A 23,120-nucleotide genomic window follows, 5' to 3' on the forward strand; every position below is an offset into this window, starting at 1 on the left:
TAAATGTATGAATGATTTATTAATAAAATGGTTTTTGAACATTTTTAACAAGAGTTGGACACCAGCACCTGCGTCGAGGACTACCAATCATTACGTGTGCATACTGATATAGAGCCCAGCTGATCAATCACTTGTGTACACTGATCAGCCCGATTGTCAGTCCCTTATGTACGTTGACACAGCCAGGATTACAAACTGGTTTGACACTCTGACAAAGAGCCAGAATTATCAGTTACTTCTATATGTTGGCTCCTGATCTGGGGTTATCAGTTGTTGTGCCTGTTGATGCAGAGCCAGGATTTTCTGTGACTTTTAGGTACTGATGCTGAGCCACGTGTATTTATTATAGGGGAGTAATATAACTGCTCATTGTCACTTTGAAGACAGTGGATGTAAAAACGCTTCAGTCCCTTTGACCTCTCACTTTCCTCCCCTCTGAAGGAATCGGTCACTTGGTCTTCCAAGTATAATAATAATATGCGGCTTTCTGCATGATTTATTAGGCTAAACAGTTGTACACTGTACTGTGCACCAGCACTCACATTCATTCTGTGCTGGACACCAGTTAATTATTCATTCTGATCCTTGTGAAGGATTATCTACTGATCCCTTGGCAGTGGTTGGAGCCAGTGGTTAAGAAGCTGCTTTACTTATTTTATTTATTTACATTTATTTATTTAGCTTTTGCAGGGGGCGCAGTGGCGCAGTGGCGCAGTCCTGCTCTCCAGTGGGTCTGGGGTTCGAGTCCCGCTTGGGGTGCCTTGTGATGGACTGGCGTCCCGTCCTGGGTGTGTCCCCTCCCCTTCCGGCCCTATGCCCTGTGTTACCGGGTAGGCTCCGGTTCCCTGCGACCCTGTATGGGACAAGCGGTTCTGAAAATGTATGTGTGTGTGTGTGTGTGTGTGTGTGTGTGTGTGTGTGTGTATTTAGCTTTCCTCAAAAGCAGCTTATACTGTTAAGCTACTTAGAGAGATTTACACATTTATACAGCTGGGTAATTTTTACTGGAGCAGTTTAGGGTAAGGACAAGGTCAAGGGAGCAGGATGTGGGGTTCAAACCTGAATCTTTTGAGTGCAAGGCAGCAGCTCTAACCACAATGCCTCTTGCTGCCCCTTTGCTGGAGTCCAAGAAGGATGTCCTGTACCCTTGAGAAAGGCAGCTACCCTCAGTTTATCAGTAATATGCACTACAAAAATATACTGTATGACAACACCCACTCGTCATGTTCACCGTGGCCACTGACCACGTGACTCCTCCATCTTTAAATTTTGTTAAAGTAATTCAAGGTATCAAAAGCTGTAAATGGTTTAAGTCACTCTGGGGGGTTGGGAGGGAGCAACCCAAAATATACTGGTCTATGTGAATGTGTGTGTGAGATGTTCGTACTTCTCCATCTGGATGCGTTGTGTCGGTGCACCCAGGGACACGCCACAGGAGAACACAGCTTCAGGAAATAAACCAAATTTAGACAGCAGCAGGCAGAGACCCCACACCCTAATCATCGTTACAGACCTCATTTCCTGAAAGCAGTGGCTCTAGATGCAATTATGTCTACTAATGGAAGTCAGGCACTGGGCACACAGGGTAATTGGGAGAAGTTCCTCGGCACAGACCATCTGTTCTGTCTGATTTACATTATTCTGTGGCTGCCGCGATCCACCAAGGGGTGCCCGTCGCTTACAGCCTTTTCTCAGAATGCATTAAGCGTGGCTGCTGTCCCCGATAAAACACAGAGAAAACGTTCGTTCATTTAAATGCAGACAGTGGGCAGCATAGTGGATCTTGGATCAAATGAAGCCAGAACTCTTACTGGAAGCACAAGTGATGAGATGGAGGCTGTCATACTTTGGACACATCATAAGAAAATCAGATTTTGTAAAAATATGGTAATGACTGTAAAAGCTGGAGGATAAAAGGAGAAGAGGATGAGCAGAAACCAGATGGATGGACTCAATCCAAGGTGACTATGGACACACCCTTCTCAACACTAAGCACTCAAGGGGAGGACGAAAATTTCTGGAAGAACTCTCTCTCTCTCCCTATATATATATATCTATATCAGGGGTGTCTGATGTAGCCCACCCTCAAGAGCACTTGCACAACTATTAATAGCTGTAAGCATAACTGCATACTTACCATATACACGATGAAATCTGTGGAATCACATGACTTTATATTTATTCATGTAGTTGACACTTTTTCTCCAAAGCAACTTACAATGTTAAGGTTACAATTATTTACCCATTTATACAGCTGGGAAATGTTACTGGAGCAATTTAGGGTAAGTACCTTGCTCAAGGGTTCTTTGGGCAGAAATGGGGATCAAACCTGCGACCTCTGGGTGCAAAGGCAGTAGCTCTAACTGCTGTATGTCATCTGGTATGGCAATACAGATGCTCCTCTACTTACGATGGTTAGACTTTTGATTTTTTTGAAGTTATGATGGTACAATAGCAATATGCATTTGGTAGAATCCGCACTTCGAATTTTGAATTACAATACTCTCTCCCAATGCTGGGCGATGGCAGCAAGCCACAGCATCCACTCAACCACGCTCACAGTCTCTGTAGCAATTACACCAACGAGTGTAAACAACCTAAACTGTGTTGAAAGCTTTCTTTTATTTTGTGTTTTCGCATCCCATCATGTCTACTAAATGCCCATGTGTGGCTCCTGTTTAAATCTGCCCAGCTGTAGGCTATGGTAAATGTTTTGAGCACGTTTAAGGTGGGGTAGGCTAGGCTATGATGTTTGGTAGGTGCGGTACTCTTTTCTTTTTCAAATTACGATTTTTCCACTTATGATGGGTTTATTGGAATGTAACCCCATCGTTAGTTGAGAGGCATCTGTATAGTTATAGTTTCACACACACACACACACACACACACACACACACTCAAACACACGTACAATAAGAAATTACTGATCTTCATCTGAACCAGAAGCAGAAAACTCTTTTGAAGAAATGGAGCCCTTGATGGAAAGGGAACAGGAAACAAGTCTCTTCATTTATTTTTCAGAGTATAAGAAAAGCAAGGAGCTCTAATACAAAACATAACCGTACATATCATGACAACAGCAGTTACAGTCAGTAGGAGTGTTTATTACCGCTGATGGTTTGGGATGTGCGGGTCTCCTAACCATTGCGGCTAACTGGACGTGCCATTGATGCCACCACTGGAAAGAGCCAGACAGAAGTCCTTGTGTGCAGATTAAATGTGAAGTCTAAGATACATGTCTGAATTTAATTTCTTTAAACCAAATTTCACCCCAGTATGGTGTCTGCTGTGTTTCACACACTCGGTACTTGGGAGGCTGTGAGACCATATTCCTCCCCACGTTTAATCCTAGGCCTTCAACTTTGCTAATTCACGCAGGTGTCCTGGTGTGATTACAAAAGCTGAGCATATATTAATTTTTTTCAATATCCTATGAGAAGACATAACTGTTCCTTATTCTTTCATGGTCGATGCATCAAATGTATGTGGTAAACAAATTAAGCCAAGCTAATGCAATCAGGGCTGAGATTTCCAAACACAGTTTCAAAAACTGTTTTTAAGGATGTATCTTTCAATGCAACTGAAATGTAAGACATAATTCATATGCCCAAGACACAAACATCAGTCAAAGACATGGAAGTAAAAAATAACGCAACAAAGCAAAATAATAGTAAGTGTCATTAACTGTGCATTGCATATCTAAATAACAGTGTGTAGCACTAACTCTGCATTGCATATCTACTGCAGTCATTGTAAATCTGCACACATTTCCATCAATGACTAAACAAACATCACTAGTTCTATATTTTAATTCAGTTGTACTTCAGTATGAACTTTCTCCTACAGTGTGAGCACCACATTCACGGTCATTGATGTTTTTTAAAAAGATATTAATGGAATGTTTTCACCAATTCATTTTGCTTTCGGGTGTCCAATGGGGTTTTTCAGAGAAGGACGACGTTTCTGAGAGTACATCTCCGCGCTGAGAGCTAGAGAACAGCGTTCAACACCCCGGTCAGGTTCGCAAACAGCCGCAGGAGGGGGAGGCCTCTTCGGTGCATCAGTGGAACTGCGCAAAGTAAACCTGGTTGCTGTGTTCAGCGGTTTAACAGTCTGTGTCTTTGAGACATTTTTTTAATGGACAAAAAACACATGGATGGAAACTGCTATTAGTCAACTGTACCTTTTTACATGCAAGTCAAAAAATATCTGCAGTAATTATTACACTTTTTGACTAATCCTTATGAATATGCAACTGGAATGCTAATCGGCTTTAAAATGATCAACTTGGGAGCACGAAGGTAATACAGCAAACCTGGGAAAATGATATGGTTTTTACAACAATAATAATAATAATAATAATAATAATAATAATAATAATAATAATAATAATAATAGCTTTGCATACCTCAAAAGAAACGTAGATTCTTTCCATTATTTTTGGTTTTAACTACTTAATTGACAGTAATATGTGACAACTTTGGGATGTAGTGTATGGTGTGAGTACTCTTACTAGCTTTTTTCAGTTTTAAGAAGACCACAAGAAAACACCATTCTAGAGATATCAGGGAAAAGACTGGAAAATATGTATCTCTAAACTAGTTATTCCTGTGACCTAACACTTCATACTCCCTGAAAAAGGGTCAATAATCTAATGTAGAACAATTTATTGAACATATCATAGTGAGTAGAAGTACTTCGGAATATGAAAATACGTGGCTTTTACATATTATCTACACAGGGCGAGTTACAGAGCGATCATCACAGAAATGTACCGGTTTTAAGGGATCTGCTTTTCTGGGCTTGGATTTCTTAATTCATGTGTGTTACACAGTGTATTTGTTTTTTCTTCTTATACCTGAACAAGCGACTGTTTTTGTTGAGTCTACAGAGAAACATTGACATTATCTGCTCCTACGTGACATTGTGTGATGTGATCGGAACAAAAACCAGACAAAGACAGAAGGAAGAGTGGCATGTCAGATGAGACCAAGGTCACACCTCAAGGCCTCAGTTCCTCAGCAGCCCTGTGTTAGTTACCATGGCAGTGCTCCAGGTACTGTGGGGGTGGGGTTTCATTGAGTGATAGGAGGGCCAGTGGGAGTGGGAGCAGGGTTGGAGGCAAGGGCAGCTCCAGTTAAATGTTCAGATTAAAGTCTTTTTGGACCACTGGAATCATGGAAGTGGATAGCTATTAAAAAACAAGCAAAGCCACCTAAAATGTGTCAACCAATCAGAATTAAGGAGATGCTGTGTTTCCACTCGCCTCTTTTCTCTTAAAGGATTCCGTGGGGGAGCGGTTGCCGAGGGACACTGTCTGCCGAGGTGTGTTTGAACAGGTCCAGGGGGATCAGCGGGATCGGTAGAGTTGACCCTTCCTCCATGACATCCTCGTAAGGCGGTGCAGCCTCCAGTGCTACGGAGGACACCAGCTGCTGCTCTATTCCCTGGGGTCCAGGGGGGCACAGAGAGGCCCCACCCAGGAACTCCTCGGCTTCTGCTTCAGCATGGGCCTCCTGCAGGTTTCTCCCCCAACACGGGTCTGTAACTGAATACGGCGGTGGGTCATCAGTGGGGATGTATATCTGTGTTGCTCCGGGTCCCACGCAGTCCTCGTAGCTGAAACGACAAGGAGTGTATGTGGGGAATAGGGAAAACCAGAATTGCACAACTCTCAAATACAAGTGTGACTAAGGAAACCCCGTCCTGGGCCTTCAGAATGAAACAAACGGAGAGGATTCTGGGGTGACCAGCAGGTGGACACGTGCAGAGCTTCCCTATGTTCTCCATAATTGAGACAAGTGTGTCCATCTGCCTGGCTTCTGGGGGTAGAGCTGCATGGGATGGCCAATGGACCTGTATAACAGCTCTTTCTCAGAACCACTCTTCTGGACTACTTTTACACTTACATGCACTGTTTTTGTGACGCAAGGCAAATTGTCAAGCAAATAAACCATTCTCTGAATTTGAATCTGAGAAAAAAGAATAAGAGAGAGCTTGAGATGGACCTGCTTGCTGGGGGAGGGTTGTGTGCAGGAAAGGGTGGAGATGGTATCGACGAGCAGACAAAATGCAACAAGATAATTGAATCAACGGAGCCATTACCGATATGGACCTGTCAGTGGAAGCGAGCAAAGCCAGGCTGAGTCAGTACACCTTCTTTCACCCTGGGCAGCACGGTGCCACAGTTAATGAGGGGAAAGGGCTCTAATTACATTTTCATTAACAGTGTGCTTCACGTGTGCCTTTAACCTTCAAGCCTGAGGGCTGCGAATGACAGTGTATGCTTTAAAATGATCCCATTATTCACCCTGTAGTGGCCAGTGTACCACTGCAAGGCCACAGCCACCTGTCTTGACCATGGACTCCACTGCAAAAAACTGAAAAAAATTCATTCCATACATTTGACATTTACATTTATTCACTTAGCAGACACTTTTCTCCAAAAGTGATGTACATCTCAGTGAGAAGTGCTTCCATTACTCTTCCTCCTTCAGCTGTAATGCTGGGTAATCTCACTGGATGAATAGTTTAAGAGCGAAATGATTGTAGGGAGATGGGCCAATAGTGCTTTAGATCAGAGCTTTGATCACGTTTCCCCGGGCTCGGTGGTAAATGTGGTAAAGACCCACTGACAACACTTATTGGATTCTTCAGCAAATATCAAAACCTGTCCCTTCACTGCAGTTTCAGAAAAACAGGAAACATTTTTAATTGAGGAGATGGTGCTGATTTCTTGACTCTAGTGCTACCTCACCTGAATTTACCTTATTCTCCTGCAACACATTCATTCATTTTTATTCACACTAGAGGACATAGGTTTTTGAGTGAGAGACAGCTAGTAGTGTAGTGGTTAGTGCTACTGCCTCTGGACCCAAAGGTTGCAGCTTTGATCTCCACCTCTAGCTGTAGTACCCCTGAGCAAGGTACTTACCCTAAATTGCTCCAATAAAATTACCCAGCTGTAAAAATGGGTAAATAATCATAAGCTTGTAATAACTGTAACCTTAACATTGTAAGTTGCTTTGAAGAAAGCATCAGCTAAATCAATTAATGTAAATGTTTCTTCTAAACCATACATACCACAATGCTGAGCCTTAATACATCCTATAAGGGACATTCTGTGCTTTTAAATGATTCCACAAGTTTAGGGCTGGGGTTTCAACAACTGCTTAGAATTTCTAGAAATATTTCAAAATACCTTTTTTGCTGTGCCTCAAAAGGATATAAAGACTGGATAGAGCTGAACACACACAGAGTCTACAGCCACTTGTCCCAAGCAGGGTCACAGCAAACCAGAGCCTAACCCAGCAATGCAGGGTATAAGGCTGAGGGGCACACACACACGCAGGACAGGACACCAGTCTGTTGCAAGGCACCCCAAGCAGGGCTCAAACCCCACACCCACCACACAGTGGGTCCCAGCCAAACTCGCTGCGCCACCACACCCCCATTAGAGCTGAACACAAACTTTGAATTTGCTGTCGTTGGCAACAACAATAACACATTAACTTGCCTTACAATTACTGTATGTTACAATTGGCCAATTTTTCTTTTTTTAACAATAGGTTTTAAAAGCTCAAACTGAAACGCTGTGTCTAAAAAAAGATGAGAACCCAAAACATCAGGAAGAAGTTTGATACCATAACGACTTGACTATACCACATGATTCCCATATTAACAGTTCCAAGGTGTTTTAAAACATCACTGCTGTGCACAGCTGAAGCCATGCCCTTGTTCCCGTAAGAGATCTCTCTTCACGGCCTATTAAGGTCTCACTGTCATTTGTGTGTCGGGTGGCCAGGACAGACACCGATTACTGAACTCAAGAGTCTGAGCCACTCATCAGCCTTAATTTCAATAATAGAATCACTGTGTTGCCCCAGTAGCTATAGAAATCTTGAAGATTTGTGGTCATTCATAAATGAATAAGGACTGCTTATCGAGGAAAGCAGGAAAGCGAGTGGGGTGGGAGGTCTGTGGGAGTAGATCTCAGTTTGTACTGCTCCACAGTCTTTGTTTGCCAAAATCATATTTAACAGAATTCAGCACTCTTCCAGCCAGAAAATTAAGTAGAATGAAGTCTCTTCTCTTACTATACCTTCATTTACAAGTGTGTTTTTGCAGGCGCATGAGCTGAAAAAGGCACAAATGTAGCTGGATACACCATAGTCAGTAAAACCAACAATCTATCCATTCAATGTCTACAACCGCTTGTCCCGAGCGGGGTTGCGGCAAGCCGGAGCCTACCCAGCAACACAGGGTGCAAGGCCGAAGGGGGAGGGGACACACCCTGGACGAGACGCCAGTCCGTTGCAAGGCAAAAACAACAATGTGCAAATAAACAACACATTAAAACAGGTGTTTGTGCCCACCATCTGCACTGGCATGAGGAGGCAGTGATTTTCTTCATAGTTAGCATCTTTAGCACAATCCCCAGGGATCCTGTTTTCCCTCGAGGACCTAGCTCAGCACAGAACAATTCATTAATGTCCAGTTTAAATTTAGCAATGCAGTCAAGCTGGTGCATTTCTTTGCAGTTGCATAAGGACATACAGTTTGATTCTATGGGTTTATTACTTCTCTGGGGTGTAAAGAAAATGCTGTTTGCTTTGTCTCTGAGGGTCCAGTGGAAAAAAGCTGGTATCCAATAGAAAACTTGACTGTTCTTTCTAATTCTGAGCAGCTGAACATCACGACTGGAACTGAATATGATCTTAATCATTTCAAACCACTCAGAGAGATTATGATGTTGACAAAAATCATACACACAGAACAGACAAACAGAAAATGCATCAAATACAAGTGGAGAAATCCATTATTTGCTATTTGACACTGGGTAGGGGGTGTGGTGGCGCAGTGGGTTGGACTATAATCCTGCTCTCCGGTGGGTCTGGGGTTCGAGTCCCGCTTGGGGTGCCTTGCGACGGACTGGCGTCCTGTCCTGGGTGTGTCCCCTCCCCCTCCGGCCTTATTCTCTGTGTTGGCGGGTAGGCTCCGGTTCCCCACGACCTCGTATGGGACAAGCAGTTCCGAAAGTGTGTGTGTGTGTGATACTGGGTACTTGAAAAAAGTTGTGCACAAATTTGTCTGGCATTTTATATGATAGTTACAATGCCAAGAGATAGACAACTGGATGTTAAATAAAGTACATATGCGTCAACGGGGTCAAAAGAAAAACCACATAACAGTATGAAAGACTTTTGAGGGTTGCTTGCTTTGACCCTTTCTCTTGGTCACACCTCCTCTGAATGAGCATTCAGAAAGAGCTACATAATGACCTTGGCTGACCATGATATCTGTTTGGTGGAAATGTAATGTAGAGAGAGCCCTGGGCTATAATGAATACAAAATGATGATGTGTCTGCTGGTGTCCTTATGAGGACTGATGTCACCTCCATCCAGAGTGCAACAGAGATGGATGGGGGACTGTAGTGGCAGCAGCAGTGATGAGGCTGCTTCTCTGCCTCAGCTTCCTTTCCACCCTGCCTCCTTCTCCTTGACCCAACATCTCACCCTTCACCCCTCCTTTTGCAATGAGAGTCCCACTTGAATCTCAGAATCTCAGGACAATCCGAAAAGACATTGATTTGTTCTCCAGGAGTCAGGACTCAAAACAAGGGCTTATTTGTGTCTTTGCTTTTTTCCAGTGACTGTCCTTACAAAATCAATGTGGCAGTCTAATACTCATTACACCTGTATACAGGGCGAGGTTAGGATCAGTGTAGGAGATAAAATAGCTTAAAAGCTCATAACAGTTAGCATGGAAATCACACACATGGCCTTATTTTCTGAAGGTCACTGGTTCCTGTCCTAGGTGGAGACCTGCTGTTGTGCTCTTCAGCGAGGCCATGCACTCAAGTGTAATTTCCACAATAAAATTAACAGCTGCATAGAGTTAAAATTCTCTTTGGGTAAGCTGAGCATTATAATAATAATACTGTTTACCTGAAAAACCTGCAGATCGATTGCAGTGGAAGAATAGCACAAGCTTGCCATCAGTACACAAACCTTGCAGATGTATCTGTCCCAACACCTAATTACACGCTATTCAATGACACTTAATAGCCTGTGATGTTGCAGAAATATTCCATATATTTCATAATTTGCTGCTTAACGGGACAAGACTCGCTCTTTCATATATTTCTTGCTTGCTGGGAGAGATAATTTCACTCCCTTCAAAAACCCTTTTGCCAGTTCATGGTGGATGAGTCTGCCACCCTAATGGAACTGTCATATAAATGTAAATGATAGTGTGAGTAGGAAACAAGCCAGAATGTGCAGGCAGCCACTGTTGGACTTTATTTTGTGTTCAACTCATCTTTAACTCGCCTCTTATGCTGCATAATTCATCTGTGTCTATTGGTATTTACATTTGAAACAGCAGGTGGCAAACTATCTAAGAAACTAGACTTAAGGCCTAGCTAATTGTTTGCAATGCAGGGCGCCTTGATTGCTATCTGAAGTCAATTCACATTATGAAAAGTGTGTGGTTGGATGAGCAATGCATGGTCTATTGGAGTAGTCTGACCTTGGGATACAATAAACCACACATTTGGTGGATTTGATGTTCAGATCCCCGAAATGTCTCTGACACAATCTGAGACTGAGGGACTATTATATCAGATCACTAATTCTCCACTGGCCCTGGAAATTGATCCACTATTATAATCCTGCATGGTTTTTTGCTGTTTATCCCTGGCTTACAGCTGCTCAACTTAACAGGAGAAGATCACTGCAGACTGAGGCAGAGAAAGATCCTTACTGGACAAGGCGTACTGTGCAGCAAATAATAAAATGGTGCTTAAAATCATGGTGAACACTTACCGGTAATATTTTCATGGCAACATTGTAGTTCATGTCAGTTTTGTGTTTCACTGCTAGGTTAAGCTTAATTTTGACATCCACAAGTTTTGCTGTAGTAGTTCCATTGTTCTGCCATGACAGGATCTGTTGACATCTTATAAATATTATTTTAAGTAAACATTTTATTACAATACGCTTTAAAAGCGGTGGGCCATAGGGCCAGAGGTTGTTTTATATGGCTTTCATAAAAGTTTCCTAGGAATTGGAAAGGGAATGATGTGGCTGAATTATTGAACACTATGAATTAGAAAGGCTGTTATTTGGATTAAAGAAAGCTCCCGGCCTTTCTTACAGCATGGCAGTGGCATTTACCAGCATGTGGGGTTCTTTTGTGGGTGCTCACAGGTGGACTCAGACAAACTCATCCTCAGACTTCAGTGGATGGGACTAATCTCTGAACAACCTTAAATTCTTATTTCTTTTGTCTAAAAAAATTTCCCCAGCCAAGGTCAAATGAACTGTCAACATTTGACATTTGACACCATTTGGAACATTTGTCAACACTAGTCAAGGTCCTATAAAGAGCGATCTCTATGCAATCTTGCAATCTTTATGTTTTAAGTCCATTTTTATGTAAAAAGTAAGGAAAAATTGCAAGTCTATGGGCATTATATGTACGTAATGTACACAATTTTCCTGTTTCCATTCATCCATTTTCAGCAACTGCTTGCCTAATTTAGGACTGTGGTGATATAGCGAGTGTCACCAGTACCATAGGGCATAAGTCACAGTACATACTATATGTTTTATGACACACATATATACAGAATAACCTGTGTTATACGTCTGATGCTGTGCAGTAAATATACAGACTGAAGAGTGAAATAAACGTCCTTACTTGGGTGGTGCATCCAAATACATTGCATTGACTTGTGAAAGGGACTCCACATAGGAATCAAAGTCGAAGACTGGGGGGAACTCCTCAAAGCACGTGGACCTCAGCTCCCCGACAGATCCGCCATAGGAGTAACCATCTGGAGCTGTTTGAACAAAAGTGTGATTGTAACTGGACCCAGCAAACTGTCAGCCCTGCATCCTTGAGCAGTTGTCCTCCATAGACTGTTCTGGAGCAGAGCATGTTGACACTTCCATATTAAACATCTACTGCAGGTGTTGATTAACAATTTCATAGAGGCATCATTCAGAAGCATGACTGAAGGGCACTTTTCCATACCTTATTACCCTCTGATAAGGACTGTCTTTAAGCTGGACCCTCTTTCTTCAAAATGGCAACATGGACTGTATTCCAGTGTGCATCATTGCTGTGGGTTCGATTCACAGGTAAAACCCCACCTGTAAAGGTTTTGGGTCACCTTCTTGGATTTCACTGCTGCCTTTGGTATTTCCTGACCTTTGGCCTGTGAATTATTTCTATACAAGACTTTTTAGTACCCCATGCTCTGAGTGGCAGATATTTTAGGGATAAAAGATATTAATGGGGCTTCAGGTAGTGTAGTTTTTACAGTAACCGCCGCTGGTCTCAAAGGACCCGGGTCAAATCCCATTGCCTGCTGCAGAACCCTTGATGGGTATCCTGAATAGGTCCAGCAAAAACTGCTCAGTTGTATGAATGGGTAAATACCTTTAGAGAAAAGCATGAACTAAATAAATAAATGAAAAAATTAACATGAAGTGTTTATTCTGCCTTCGTAGAAAATGTCAAGCTAAAGACCATAACAGTCCAATCAGTTCTGGACCTGCAGTTCACCTATTTCTGTGGAGTCCACTTAGGAGTGGACATATAAAAGATTTATATGTGTAAGATGCACTGCAACTGGAGGAAAAGCGAGGTAATAATGTAGTCATACTTCAGCTGGTAAATGAAAGTAATGGAGCAGGGGTAGCTGGGAAAAAGATGGAACTTCTAAGACCTTTGTGCAGAGACATGCAGCTGAAGAGGAGAGGTTTCTGGGCAAAAAAACAACAAAGAGCAACTGGAACTGACTCTTAAGTTCTGCTCAGATTACACTTGATGAAGTGTTTGCTGAAGTGGCAGAGGAGAACAGTTTGACCTCAGCTCTGAAAATCATACAAGCTAGTGGTTCCACATTTGGTCAGTGGTTGAGTCAGAACATCAAGAGGAAAGGGGGGGGGGTTTCGGTAGAAACTGAGGTTTGGTGGAGCCGGCTCACCGTAGCTGGAGCGCAGCTGGGAGCTGCTCAGCCGGCCATCCTTGCGCAGGCTGCCCACGATGATGGTGACACAGGACAGGAGGAGCACGAGGCCGATGACGATGCCTGCCACCACCAAGGGTGACACCAGCAGGCTGGCCTCACCGCTCCCCTCGCGACAGTCGGGGTAGTCATGGGCCAAGCTCTGGTTTGAGCTCACTTCTTACCGCATCCAGCCAAGAGGAAGGTAGAGAAGGTGAAGGGGTGAGTTTGGGTTGGGGAGAGATTTGGGAGAGTGTCAAAAACTTACACATAAATTTTTTTAATAGAATAAATGGGTTTATCGGATAATAATAATAATAATAATAATAATAATAATAAGAATAATAATAAAAAATAGGAATCTGTGTCAAACTGATTCAATGAATTAAACTAAAAACTTTGTCCAAGGCAATTTACAGTGTTGGGTCAATACAATGCACACACACACACACACATTTTCAGAACCGCTTGTCCCTTACGGGGTCACGGGGAACCGGAGCCTACCCGGCAACACAGGGCGTAAGGCCGGAGGGGGAAGGGGACACACCCAGGACGGGACGCCAGTCCGCCGCAAGGCACCCCAAGCGGGACTTGAACCCCAGACCCACCGGAGAGCAGGACTGCGGTCCAACCCACTGCGCCACCGCACCCCCAATACAATGCAAAAAAGCAAAAAAAAAAATATAATAGTACAATGTAATAATAATAATAATAATAATAATACAAGCAGTTCCATAGTGATTGCAATAATTTGGACAAACATGATTTTAAGGATTATTACTGTACTACACAAACCACTGAAGCATCAATGTGTAAACAAGGATGTATAGATGGTTGAAAAATGAAGTGTTCAGTCACAGCACTGTGTAAGACTCTCTTTTGAAATTTTCTTTTGTAGCCACAACAGACCAGGATTTATCTGTGAGACAATGAAATATTCCCATGGGATGCATGAACACATGATCACACTACACCTGTCCCTCTACGTGCCCAAGGCTGGGAATGGATGGGACAGCCTGTGCTGAGTTCTCTGGAGATGTCTGCCTCTGTTGCTCTCTGGGTCACATTCTCATCATGGCACCGGGTTTGCACGTCTGTGGCAATTAATATTTTATTGTGCACAATTTCAATTTTTAATGCTCCACCAGGAACATTTTCATAATGTTGATGTTGAAAGCCGAAGCAGAAGTTGGGCCATTAACTCCTTTCCGTACCCCTTTGCCCTCAAACATAAATGAAAGAGATTGTACAAGCGAGGTACTCAGACAGAGGACAGAATCTTAACAAAATGTATGAGAAAACAGAGCTCAGAATCTGTCAACTACTGGCACGATGGCTCATCAATGTGGGTTTGCTCTGTTTTACATCCTGAATGCTGCCCGCATGAAGTGCCACCAGGGCTGACTGAGAGTCCGATGGCAGGGCTCTGAGTGGCTGCCGCAGGAACACTAAGCCCAGAAAGAGACTACTGTGAGTGATGCTCTGTCCAGTGTGTCTCATGCCAAAAGACAAAGCACTCTCACAACGATGAGTCTCATCTTTCTGCCTGCTGCCCTGGGACACTTCAGGTTAATGACCCAGAGAAACCAATTGTTGGAGGCTAAACAATCACAAAGCATGAACAATGTAAAAATCTGAGTAATGAAAATATTTTACAAAGGATATAAAAATAAGAAAAACAGGTATGGACAATTAAATTGGTATATACCATTACATGTGCCTGTAAAATAAACCTGTAGTATAAAGTGCAACAACATAATACAGTTGTCTTCCATGTTTTTATCTGCTGGCATTTTTTACCGCCCCTCACGTTGAATCGGTATCAAAATAATCAGTCAGTCCAGTCTAAGTCCATCAAAAATGATCACTGCTTTTGTTGTAATGCATAAACTAAAAAGAAAGATGTCATAAAAAGCTTGAAATTATTCTGTAACCCTATAATGACTATTGATTACCTTGTCCAGAATAAATCAAAACCAATAAAGAGTTGAATTAATGAAGAGAAACAGATATTGTGCATGTGTTAACTGATGGGTGTGCCAGCTCTCCAGGCCTCCCAGGTCTCACCTGGTCCAGTGCGATTCTGTACAGCCATCTGGGGCTCCGGTCCAGGCCTGCAGCCCAGCTACACATGGCTCTCTGTCGGAAACGCCCGTGAAAAGAACACGGCGGTGGACTGCATGGCTGAGCGTTGCCAAGGGGGAGCGTTTGTTTCAATTAGCTCGATTTCAGGGCTTTCTTTCTCGTCTCGCTGCTGAGGCGGAGGTGCACGGGCCCCTGTCAACCGCTTGTCTTGATAATTGGTCATACCGCATGTACGGGAAGCATTAAAGGGCATTTTCATAATTCCCAAGAGTCTCAGGTTAGGGTCCATCAGACACTTATGACATTAGGCAAAATTACATTGCGGGCCAACCAACAAATGGCCAAGAGGAGTGTTGGGTAAAAAATATATTTAAACTAGTTAAATATATTTAAACTAAGTATACAGTATATATACAGGTAATTGTCGTTTTACATTAAGTTTATGACTACCTGGACTTATGACAACACTCCCATCAGCTTTATTTTATTATTTTCGAGTTCAAACTTTTGTTCTAACGGCGACCACCCCATCTGCTGTCCCGTAACATCAGCTGGACACGCTACCACAAGACACTATATTTCTTATGTAAAAGTCTTTTTTATTAATTTACAGCATGTTTTATTTGTGACTATTAAAATTGCTTTATTTGCAGTTGGAAGCAAGCGAAAATATGTGTATTTTGGAAGTGCAGAAAAGAGAGTAAAAGATTTGATTTAAAAATGAAAGTGGAGATACACTCCTCAAAAAAATTAAAGGAACACTTTTCAATCAGAGTATAGCATCAAGTTATTTAAACTCCTGGGATATTGATCTGGTCAGTTAAGTAGCAGAGGGGGTTGTTAATCAGTTTCAGCTGCTTTGGTGTTAATGAAATTAACAACAGGTGCACTAGAGGGGCAACAATGAGACGACCCCCAAAACAGGAATGGTTTTACAGGTGGAGGCCACTGACATTTTTTCCCTCCTCATCTTTTCTGACTGTTTTTCACTAGTTTTGCATTTGGCTAGGGTCAGTGTCACTACTGGTAGCATGAGGAGATACCTGGACCCTACAGAGGTTGCACAGGCAGTCCAACTCCTCCAGGATGGCACATCAATACGTGCCATTGCCAGAAGGTTTGCTGTGTCTCCCAGCACGGTCTCAAGAGCATGGAGGAGATTCCAGGAGACAGGCAGTCACTCTAGGAGAGCTGGACAGGGCCGTAGAAGGTCCTTAACCCATCGGCAGGACCGGTATCTGCTCCTTTGTGCAAGGAGAAACAGGATGAGCACTGCCAGAGCCCTACAGAATGACCTCCAGCAGGCTACTGGTGTGAATGTCTCTGACCAAACAATCAGAAACAGACTTCATGAGGGTGGCCTGAGGGCCCGACGTCCTCTAGTGGGCCCTGTGCTCACTGCCCGGCACCGTGGAGCTCGATTGGCATTTGCCATAGAACACCAGAATTGGCAGGTCCGCCACTGGCGCCCTGTGCTTTTCACAGATGAGAGCAGGTTCACCCTGAGCACATGTGACAGACGCGAAAGGGTCTGGAGAAGCCGTGGAGAACGTTATGCTGCCTGTAACATCGTTCAGCATGACCGGTTTGGTGGTGGGTCAGTGATGGTCTGGGGAGGCATATCCATAGAGGGACACACAGACCTCTACAGGCTAGACAATGGCACCCTGACTGCCATTAGGTATCGGGATGAAATCCTTGGACTCATTGTCAGACCCTACGCTGGTGCTGTGGGTCCTGGGTTCCTCCTGGTGCACGACAATGCCCAGCTTCATGTGGCGAAAGTATGCAGGTGGTTCCTGGAGGATGAAGGAATTGATACCATTGAATGGCCCCCACGCTCGCCTGACCTAAATCCAATAGAACATCTCTGGGACATTATGTTTCGGTCTATCCGACGCCGCCAAGTTGCACCTCAGACTGTCCAGGAGCTCAGTGATGCCCTGTTCCAGATCTGGGAGGGAATACCCCAGGACACCATCCGTCATCTCATTAGGAGCATACCCTGACGTTGTCAGGCATGCATACAAGCACGTGGGGGCCATACAAACCACTGAGTACCATTTTGAGTTGCTGCAATGAAATTTCAGCAAAATGGACTAACCTGCCGCATCATTTTTTCACTTTGATTTTCGGGGTGTCCTTGAATTCAGCCCTCTGTAGGTTGATAATTTTCATTTCCATCAAACGATGAGGCATCCTTTCGTTCCTAACACATTAGCCAGTCCATATCAGTATAGATATCCAGCATGATTTTTTCCCTATTGAAATCTGATGTGTTTTCAAAGTGTTCCTTTAATTTTTTTGAGCCGTGTATATTTCTTTTTATAAAAAAAATACATTTGTAGGAAGGTTATCAGGATTCATCTATCCAGCGTTTTATGCACCTACTCCAGCGATGAACATCAGTGCATCAAGTGGGAAGTAACAAACTAGGTTTACTTAAGAATCATGTCTGAATCTGTCAACTACGTCTCTTTCTCTTAACGTAATGCACAAATTGTATTTTAGCAGATATGTACGTTGCTTTGGAGAAAAGCGTCTGCTAAATGAATAAATGTAAATGTAAATGAGATAATTGCGCAGCATGGAAATATTATAATAATCTACTGTATATTATTATCATTATCATTCTATACCCCTCCGTGAACCGCCACCTTACCGTGGTGGAGGGGTTTGAGTGCCTGAATGAGTCCAGGAGCTATGTTGTCTGGGGCTATATGCCCCTGGTAGGGTCTCCCATGGCAAACAGGTCCTGGATGACAGACGAGACAAAGTGCGGTTCAAAAACCCCTTACGAAGAAAAAATCAAGGCTTTCGTTTACCCCGCCCGGTATGGGGTCACCGGGGCCCCACCCTGGAGCCAGGCCTGGGGGGGGGGGGTGGGGCTCGCATGCGAGCGCCTGGTGGCCAGGTCTATGCCCACAGGGCCTGGCCGGGCTCAGCCCGAAGCCACGACGTGGAGCCGCTCTTCGGTGGGCTCGCCACCTGTCGGAGAGACTGTAAGGGGCCGGTGCATTGTGATTTGGGCGATGGTCGGGGCCGAGTGCCCGGCTGACCCAAACCTCGGGCGCCAACTCTGGTTTTTGGGACTTGGAATGTCACCTCACCGGCGGGGAAGGAGCCTGAGCTGGTGCGGAAAGTTGAGAGATACCGTCTAGATATAGTCGGGCTCACTTCCACTCACAGCTTGGGTTCTGGAACCACTCTTCTCGACCAAGGGTGGACTCTCCACTATTCTGGCGTTGCCCAGGGTGAGAGGCGGCGGGCAGGTGTGGGCTTATTAATAGCCCCCCAGTTCAGCCGCCATGTGTTGGAGTCTACCCCGGTGAATGAGAGGGTCATCTCCTTGCGCCTTCGGGTCAGGGAACGGTCTCTCACTGTCGTTTGTGCTTATGCGCCTAGTGGCAGTGTAGAGTACCCGCCCTTCTTGGAGTCCCTGGAGGGCGTGCTGGAAAGCGCTCCCACTGGGGACTCTGTCACTCTACTGGGGGACTTTAACGCCCACGTGGGTAGCGACAGTGACACCTGGAGGGGTGTGATTGGGAGGAACGGCCTCCCTGATCTGAACCCGAGCGGTGAGTTGTTATTGGATTTCTGTGCTAGTCGCGGTTTATCCATAACGAACACCATGTTCATGCATAAGGGTGTCCATCAGTGCACTTGGCACCAGGACACCCTAGGTCGGAGGTCGATGATCGACTTTGTAGTTGTTTCTTCTGACCTTTGACCATATGTCTTGGACACTCGGGTGAAGAGAGGGGCTGAGCTGTCGACTGATCACCACCTGGTGGTGAGTTGGATTCGATGGCGGGGGAAAAAGCTGGACAGACCTGGCAGGCCCAAACGCATAGTGAGGGTCTGTTGGGAACGTTTGGCGGAGGCCCCTGTCAGAGAGGTCTTCAACTCCCACCTCCGACAGAGCTTCAACCAGGTCCCGAGGGAGGTGGGGGACATCGAGTCTGAATGGACTATGTTCCGCGCCTCCATTGTCGGGGTGGCGGTTCGGAGCTGCGGCCATAAGGTCTCCGGCGCCTGTCGCGGCGGCAATCCCCGAACACGGTGGTGGACACTGGAAGTAAGGGATGCCGTCAAGCTGAAGAAGGAGTTCTATCGGGCCTGGCTGGCTCATAGGACTCCTGAAGCAGCTGACAGGTACCGACGGGCCAAACGGAGCGTGGCTCTGGCAGTCGCCGCGGCAAAAACTCGGGCTTGGGAGGAGTTCGGTGAGGCCATGGAGGAAGACTTTCGGTCGGCCTCAAAGAGATTCTGGCAAACCGTCCGGCGACTCAGAGGGGGGAAGCGGTGTTCCACGAACACTGCTTACAGTGGAAGTGGTGCGCTGCTGACCTCAACTGAGGATGTCCTCGGGCGGTGGAAGGAGTACTTTGAGGATCTCCTCAATCCCTCCAACACGCCTTCCGTAGAAGAAGCTGAGGCTGGGGACTTGGAGGGGGACTCGTCCATTACCCTGGCTGAAGTTGCTGAGGTAGTCAAAAAACTCCTCGGTGGCAAGGCTCCGGGGGTGGATGAGATCCGCCCCGAGTTTCTCAAGTCTCTGGATGTTGTGGGGCTGTCTTGGCTGACACGCCTCTGCAGCATCGCGTGGAGCTCGGGAACGGTGCCTCTGGACTGGCAGACTGGGGTGGTGGTCCCTCTTTTTAAGAAGGGGGACCGGAGATTGTGTTCCAACTATAGGGGGATCACACTCCTTAGCCTTCGTGGGAAAGTCTATGCCAGGGTACTGGAAAGGAGAATCCGACCGATAGTCGAACCTTGGATTCAGGAGGAGCAATGCGGTTTTCGCCCTGGCCGTGGAACACTGGACCAGCTCTATACCCTCACTAGGGTGCTGGAGGGTTCGTGGGAGTTTGCCCAACCAGTCCATATGTGTTTTGTGGACCTGGAGAAGGCATTTGAACATGTCCCTCGTGGCATCCTATGGGGGCTCGTTGCTACGGGCTGTTCGTTCCCTGTATGACCGGAGTAGGAGCTTGGTTCGCATTGCCGGCAGTAAGTCAGACCTGTTCCCGGTGCATGCTGGACCCCGTCAGGGCTGCCCTTTGTCACCGATTCTGTTCATTATCTTCATGGACAGAATTTCTAGGAGCAGCCAGGGAACGGAGGGTGTCTGTTTTGGTGGCCGCGAGATCTCGTCTCTGCTTTTTGAGGACGATGTGGTCCTTTTGGCTTCATCAAGTCAAGGCTTGCAGCGTGCACTGGGGAGGTTTGCAGCCGAGTGCGAAGCGGCGGGGATGAGAATCAGCACCTCCAAATCCGAGGCCATGGTTCTCAGTCGGAAAAAGGTGGATTGCCCCCTCCGGGTTAGGGGGGAGTTGCTCCCTCAAGTGGAGGAGTTTAAGTATCTTGGGGTCTTGTTCACGAGTGAGGGAAAAATGGAGCGGCAGGTTGACAGACGGATCGGTGCGGCGTCCGCAGTAATGCGGTCATTGTACCGGTCTGTTGTGGTGAAGAGGGAGCTGAGTCGTAAGGCGAAGCTCTCAATTTACCGGTCGATCTACGTTCCTACCCTCACCTATGGTCATGAACTCTGGATCATGACCGAAAGAATGAGAGCGCGGATACAAGCGGCAGAAATGAGTTTCCTCCGCAGAGTGGCTGGGCGCACCCTTAGGGATAGGGTGAGGAGCTCAGTCACCCGGGAGGAGCTCGGAGTAGAGCCGCTGCTCCTCCGCATCGAGAGGAGCCAGTTGAGGTGGCTCGGGCATCTGTTCCGGATGCCTTCTGGACGCCTCCCTGGGGAGGTGTTCCGGGCTTGTCCCACTGGGAGGAGGCCTCGGGGCAGACCCAGGACACGTTGGAGAGACTATGTCTCCTGGCTGGCCTGGGAATGCCTTGGGGTTTCCCCAGAGGAACTGGAGGAGGTGTGCGGGGAGAGGGAAGTCTGGAGGACTCTGCTCGGACTGCTGCCCCTGCGACCCAGCCCCGGATAAAAGCGGAGGAAGATGGATGGATGGATGGATGGATATCATTCTATATTAGTACCATTTTAATGTGAATGTGTGAAACAAATGAAAAATATTAGAAAGCCCCTTTATTATAGAACTTTGCATTCTTGCATGTTAATTAATTATATATTCTTATGGCTCATATAATATAGTATAAGGGGGTTTGTAACATACTTGCAGTTTACAACTTACAATGAAGACCACCTATATGATTATAAGAATTTCTAACTTTCTGTGTTCTTTGGCGATGAAAGGAGATGCTTTGTCAATATGTGCCTCAGCTGCATCTCGTGGGGTTGGAACCCATAACCTGGGTGCAGTGAGGCAACCGTGGTGGTCGCTGGACAGGAAGCAGGTTGGAGGAGATATGTTTTTTGCATTTGACTGTGACAGGTTGCCCAGCTCCTACCAACTGTCAGAATGACACCAGGGACACATCTGGGCTGCCCCTGAGAGTGAATGGCCCAGGCAGGAGGCCTGCAGCAGTTTCTCAGGATGTGAGCTCTTTAGGTGCCGTGCCTTGGGGTCCTTGGAGCGTTACAGATCCTTTCTGAGGCAACACAATATCACTTACCACCTGAATATGAGCTACGCTTCATCTTCTGCCATGGACTACAAGCTCTTGAAGCCCCAGGACAGTTCGCCAGTGTGGCACCAGGTGCAGAACACCTGCCTGAAGCCCTTTCACCAGCTTCAATGAGCGAAAGAAACTAACAACCATCCGTGCCTCTCTTTTTACTCCTCTCCCACTGGATACATTCCAGTTCCGTGCCACAGATTTGAGAATTGTAGCCCATATTTAGTATTCCCACTGTACAACACTCTTCTCGGGTACTTCTTTCTCTCATACATCTCTGCCAGCTTCTGTCACTCGCTGGAGCTGATTACCCTTCTCTCAGCATATGTCTAAATTCTGGAATCTCTCCATGGGCTTATAATTAACCCTCTAGCTTCCAAATCTGGGTGGACCATTTGCAATAGTTTAGATGGTATGGAGATCATTTTGTGATCTTCTAGCCCAGTCCCTCAGGGTTTATAATTTAATTTCCACCTCCACCCAGTTTTCCACCAAAGCAAAAAGCAGATGCATCAATTAAATTCCATTGTGTTCTAATATGCTCTGTCCTTCTGAGAGCACTTTGTTAAATGATAACGTTGTAAGCTCTGCCTAACCATCTGACTCCTGATCACATCCTGGGTAATCAGAGGAAACTCTATTAGCTCGTGATCATGATCCCACATTGACACATAACACATAACCCAAGATGGCCAGCAGAAAACCACAATGACTTATGATTTATCATTTACATTTACTAATTTACTAGACAATTTTCTTTAAACCCATGAACAACTCAGAGTAAACAGAAATGCATTTCACAACAGATGAAGAGCTGAAGATGCAAATATGCGATAATAGGGAGCGATCGGGTCCTGCAGGTATCTGTCTTGTAAGCTATATCCATCCATCCATCCATCCACAAACACAACAATAAAACTAAGGACACCTTAGAGGTGAGGGATGCTCCCAGAGACCCTTTTTGCAGGGATCACTGATGTGGGATATGGCATTGTGAAGCAGCCCACTGGGTGTGCTGTTACAATGACAGGGACTTCTGGCACATTGTGTAACAGTCTTGTGAAGCATGTTTTAGTGGGGTGTTGACAGTACCACAGAGCTGCTCTCATTTACCCAGCACATGGCTGTGCGGGAAACAGTGAGAACAGCTCCTACAGTTACCAGACGACCCCTTTGAAGAAGCATCTAGTGAGACATCTGACATCACCTGTCCCTTCTGCTAGGAGACCTGCTGTGGAAAAGATGGAAAAAGGCTCTAAACAGATATTCAACATTTGGAATGTGGTTGGAAAAACCCCCCTGACTGCTCTTTGAACAGGACTCGGCAAAGAACACAAGCCCACTGAGCAGTGGCATCATCTGGAAGGATGAGATGCCCCTGATGTCATGATCCTTCACGTCCTGTTTCGTGAAAACAGCATGTGAACTGCCTGCTGCTTGGCACTAGAGACAGTTGTTATCCTGTCAAGG

General features: G+C 45.5%; 1 protein-coding gene across 1 annotated transcript in view; it reads right to left on the minus strand.

The window, feature by feature from the left end:
• Window positions 1-4,723: 4,723 nt before the first annotated feature.
• Window positions 4,724-23,120, minus strand: part of bean1 (brain expressed, associated with NEDD4, 1) — a 30,808-nt gene continuing 12,411 nt past the window's right edge. The window contains exons 2-4 of the mRNA XM_018752476.2: window positions 12,999-13,196; window positions 11,705-11,846; window positions 4,724-5,619 (exon numbers count right to left, since the gene is read on the minus strand). Coding sequence (XP_018607992.2) covers window positions 5,277-5,619; window positions 11,705-11,846; window positions 12,999-13,196 — 683 coding nt within the window. The 3' untranslated portion in view covers window positions 4,724-5,276. The remainder of the gene's footprint in view (window positions 5,620-11,704; window positions 11,847-12,998; window positions 13,197-23,120) is intronic.

This window comes from Scleropages formosus, chromosome 11 (assembly GCF_900964775.1).
Source record: "Scleropages formosus chromosome 11, fSclFor1.1, whole genome shotgun sequence".
In the NCBI taxonomy this organism is placed as follows: domain Eukaryota; kingdom Metazoa; phylum Chordata; class Actinopteri; order Osteoglossiformes; family Osteoglossidae; genus Scleropages; species Scleropages formosus.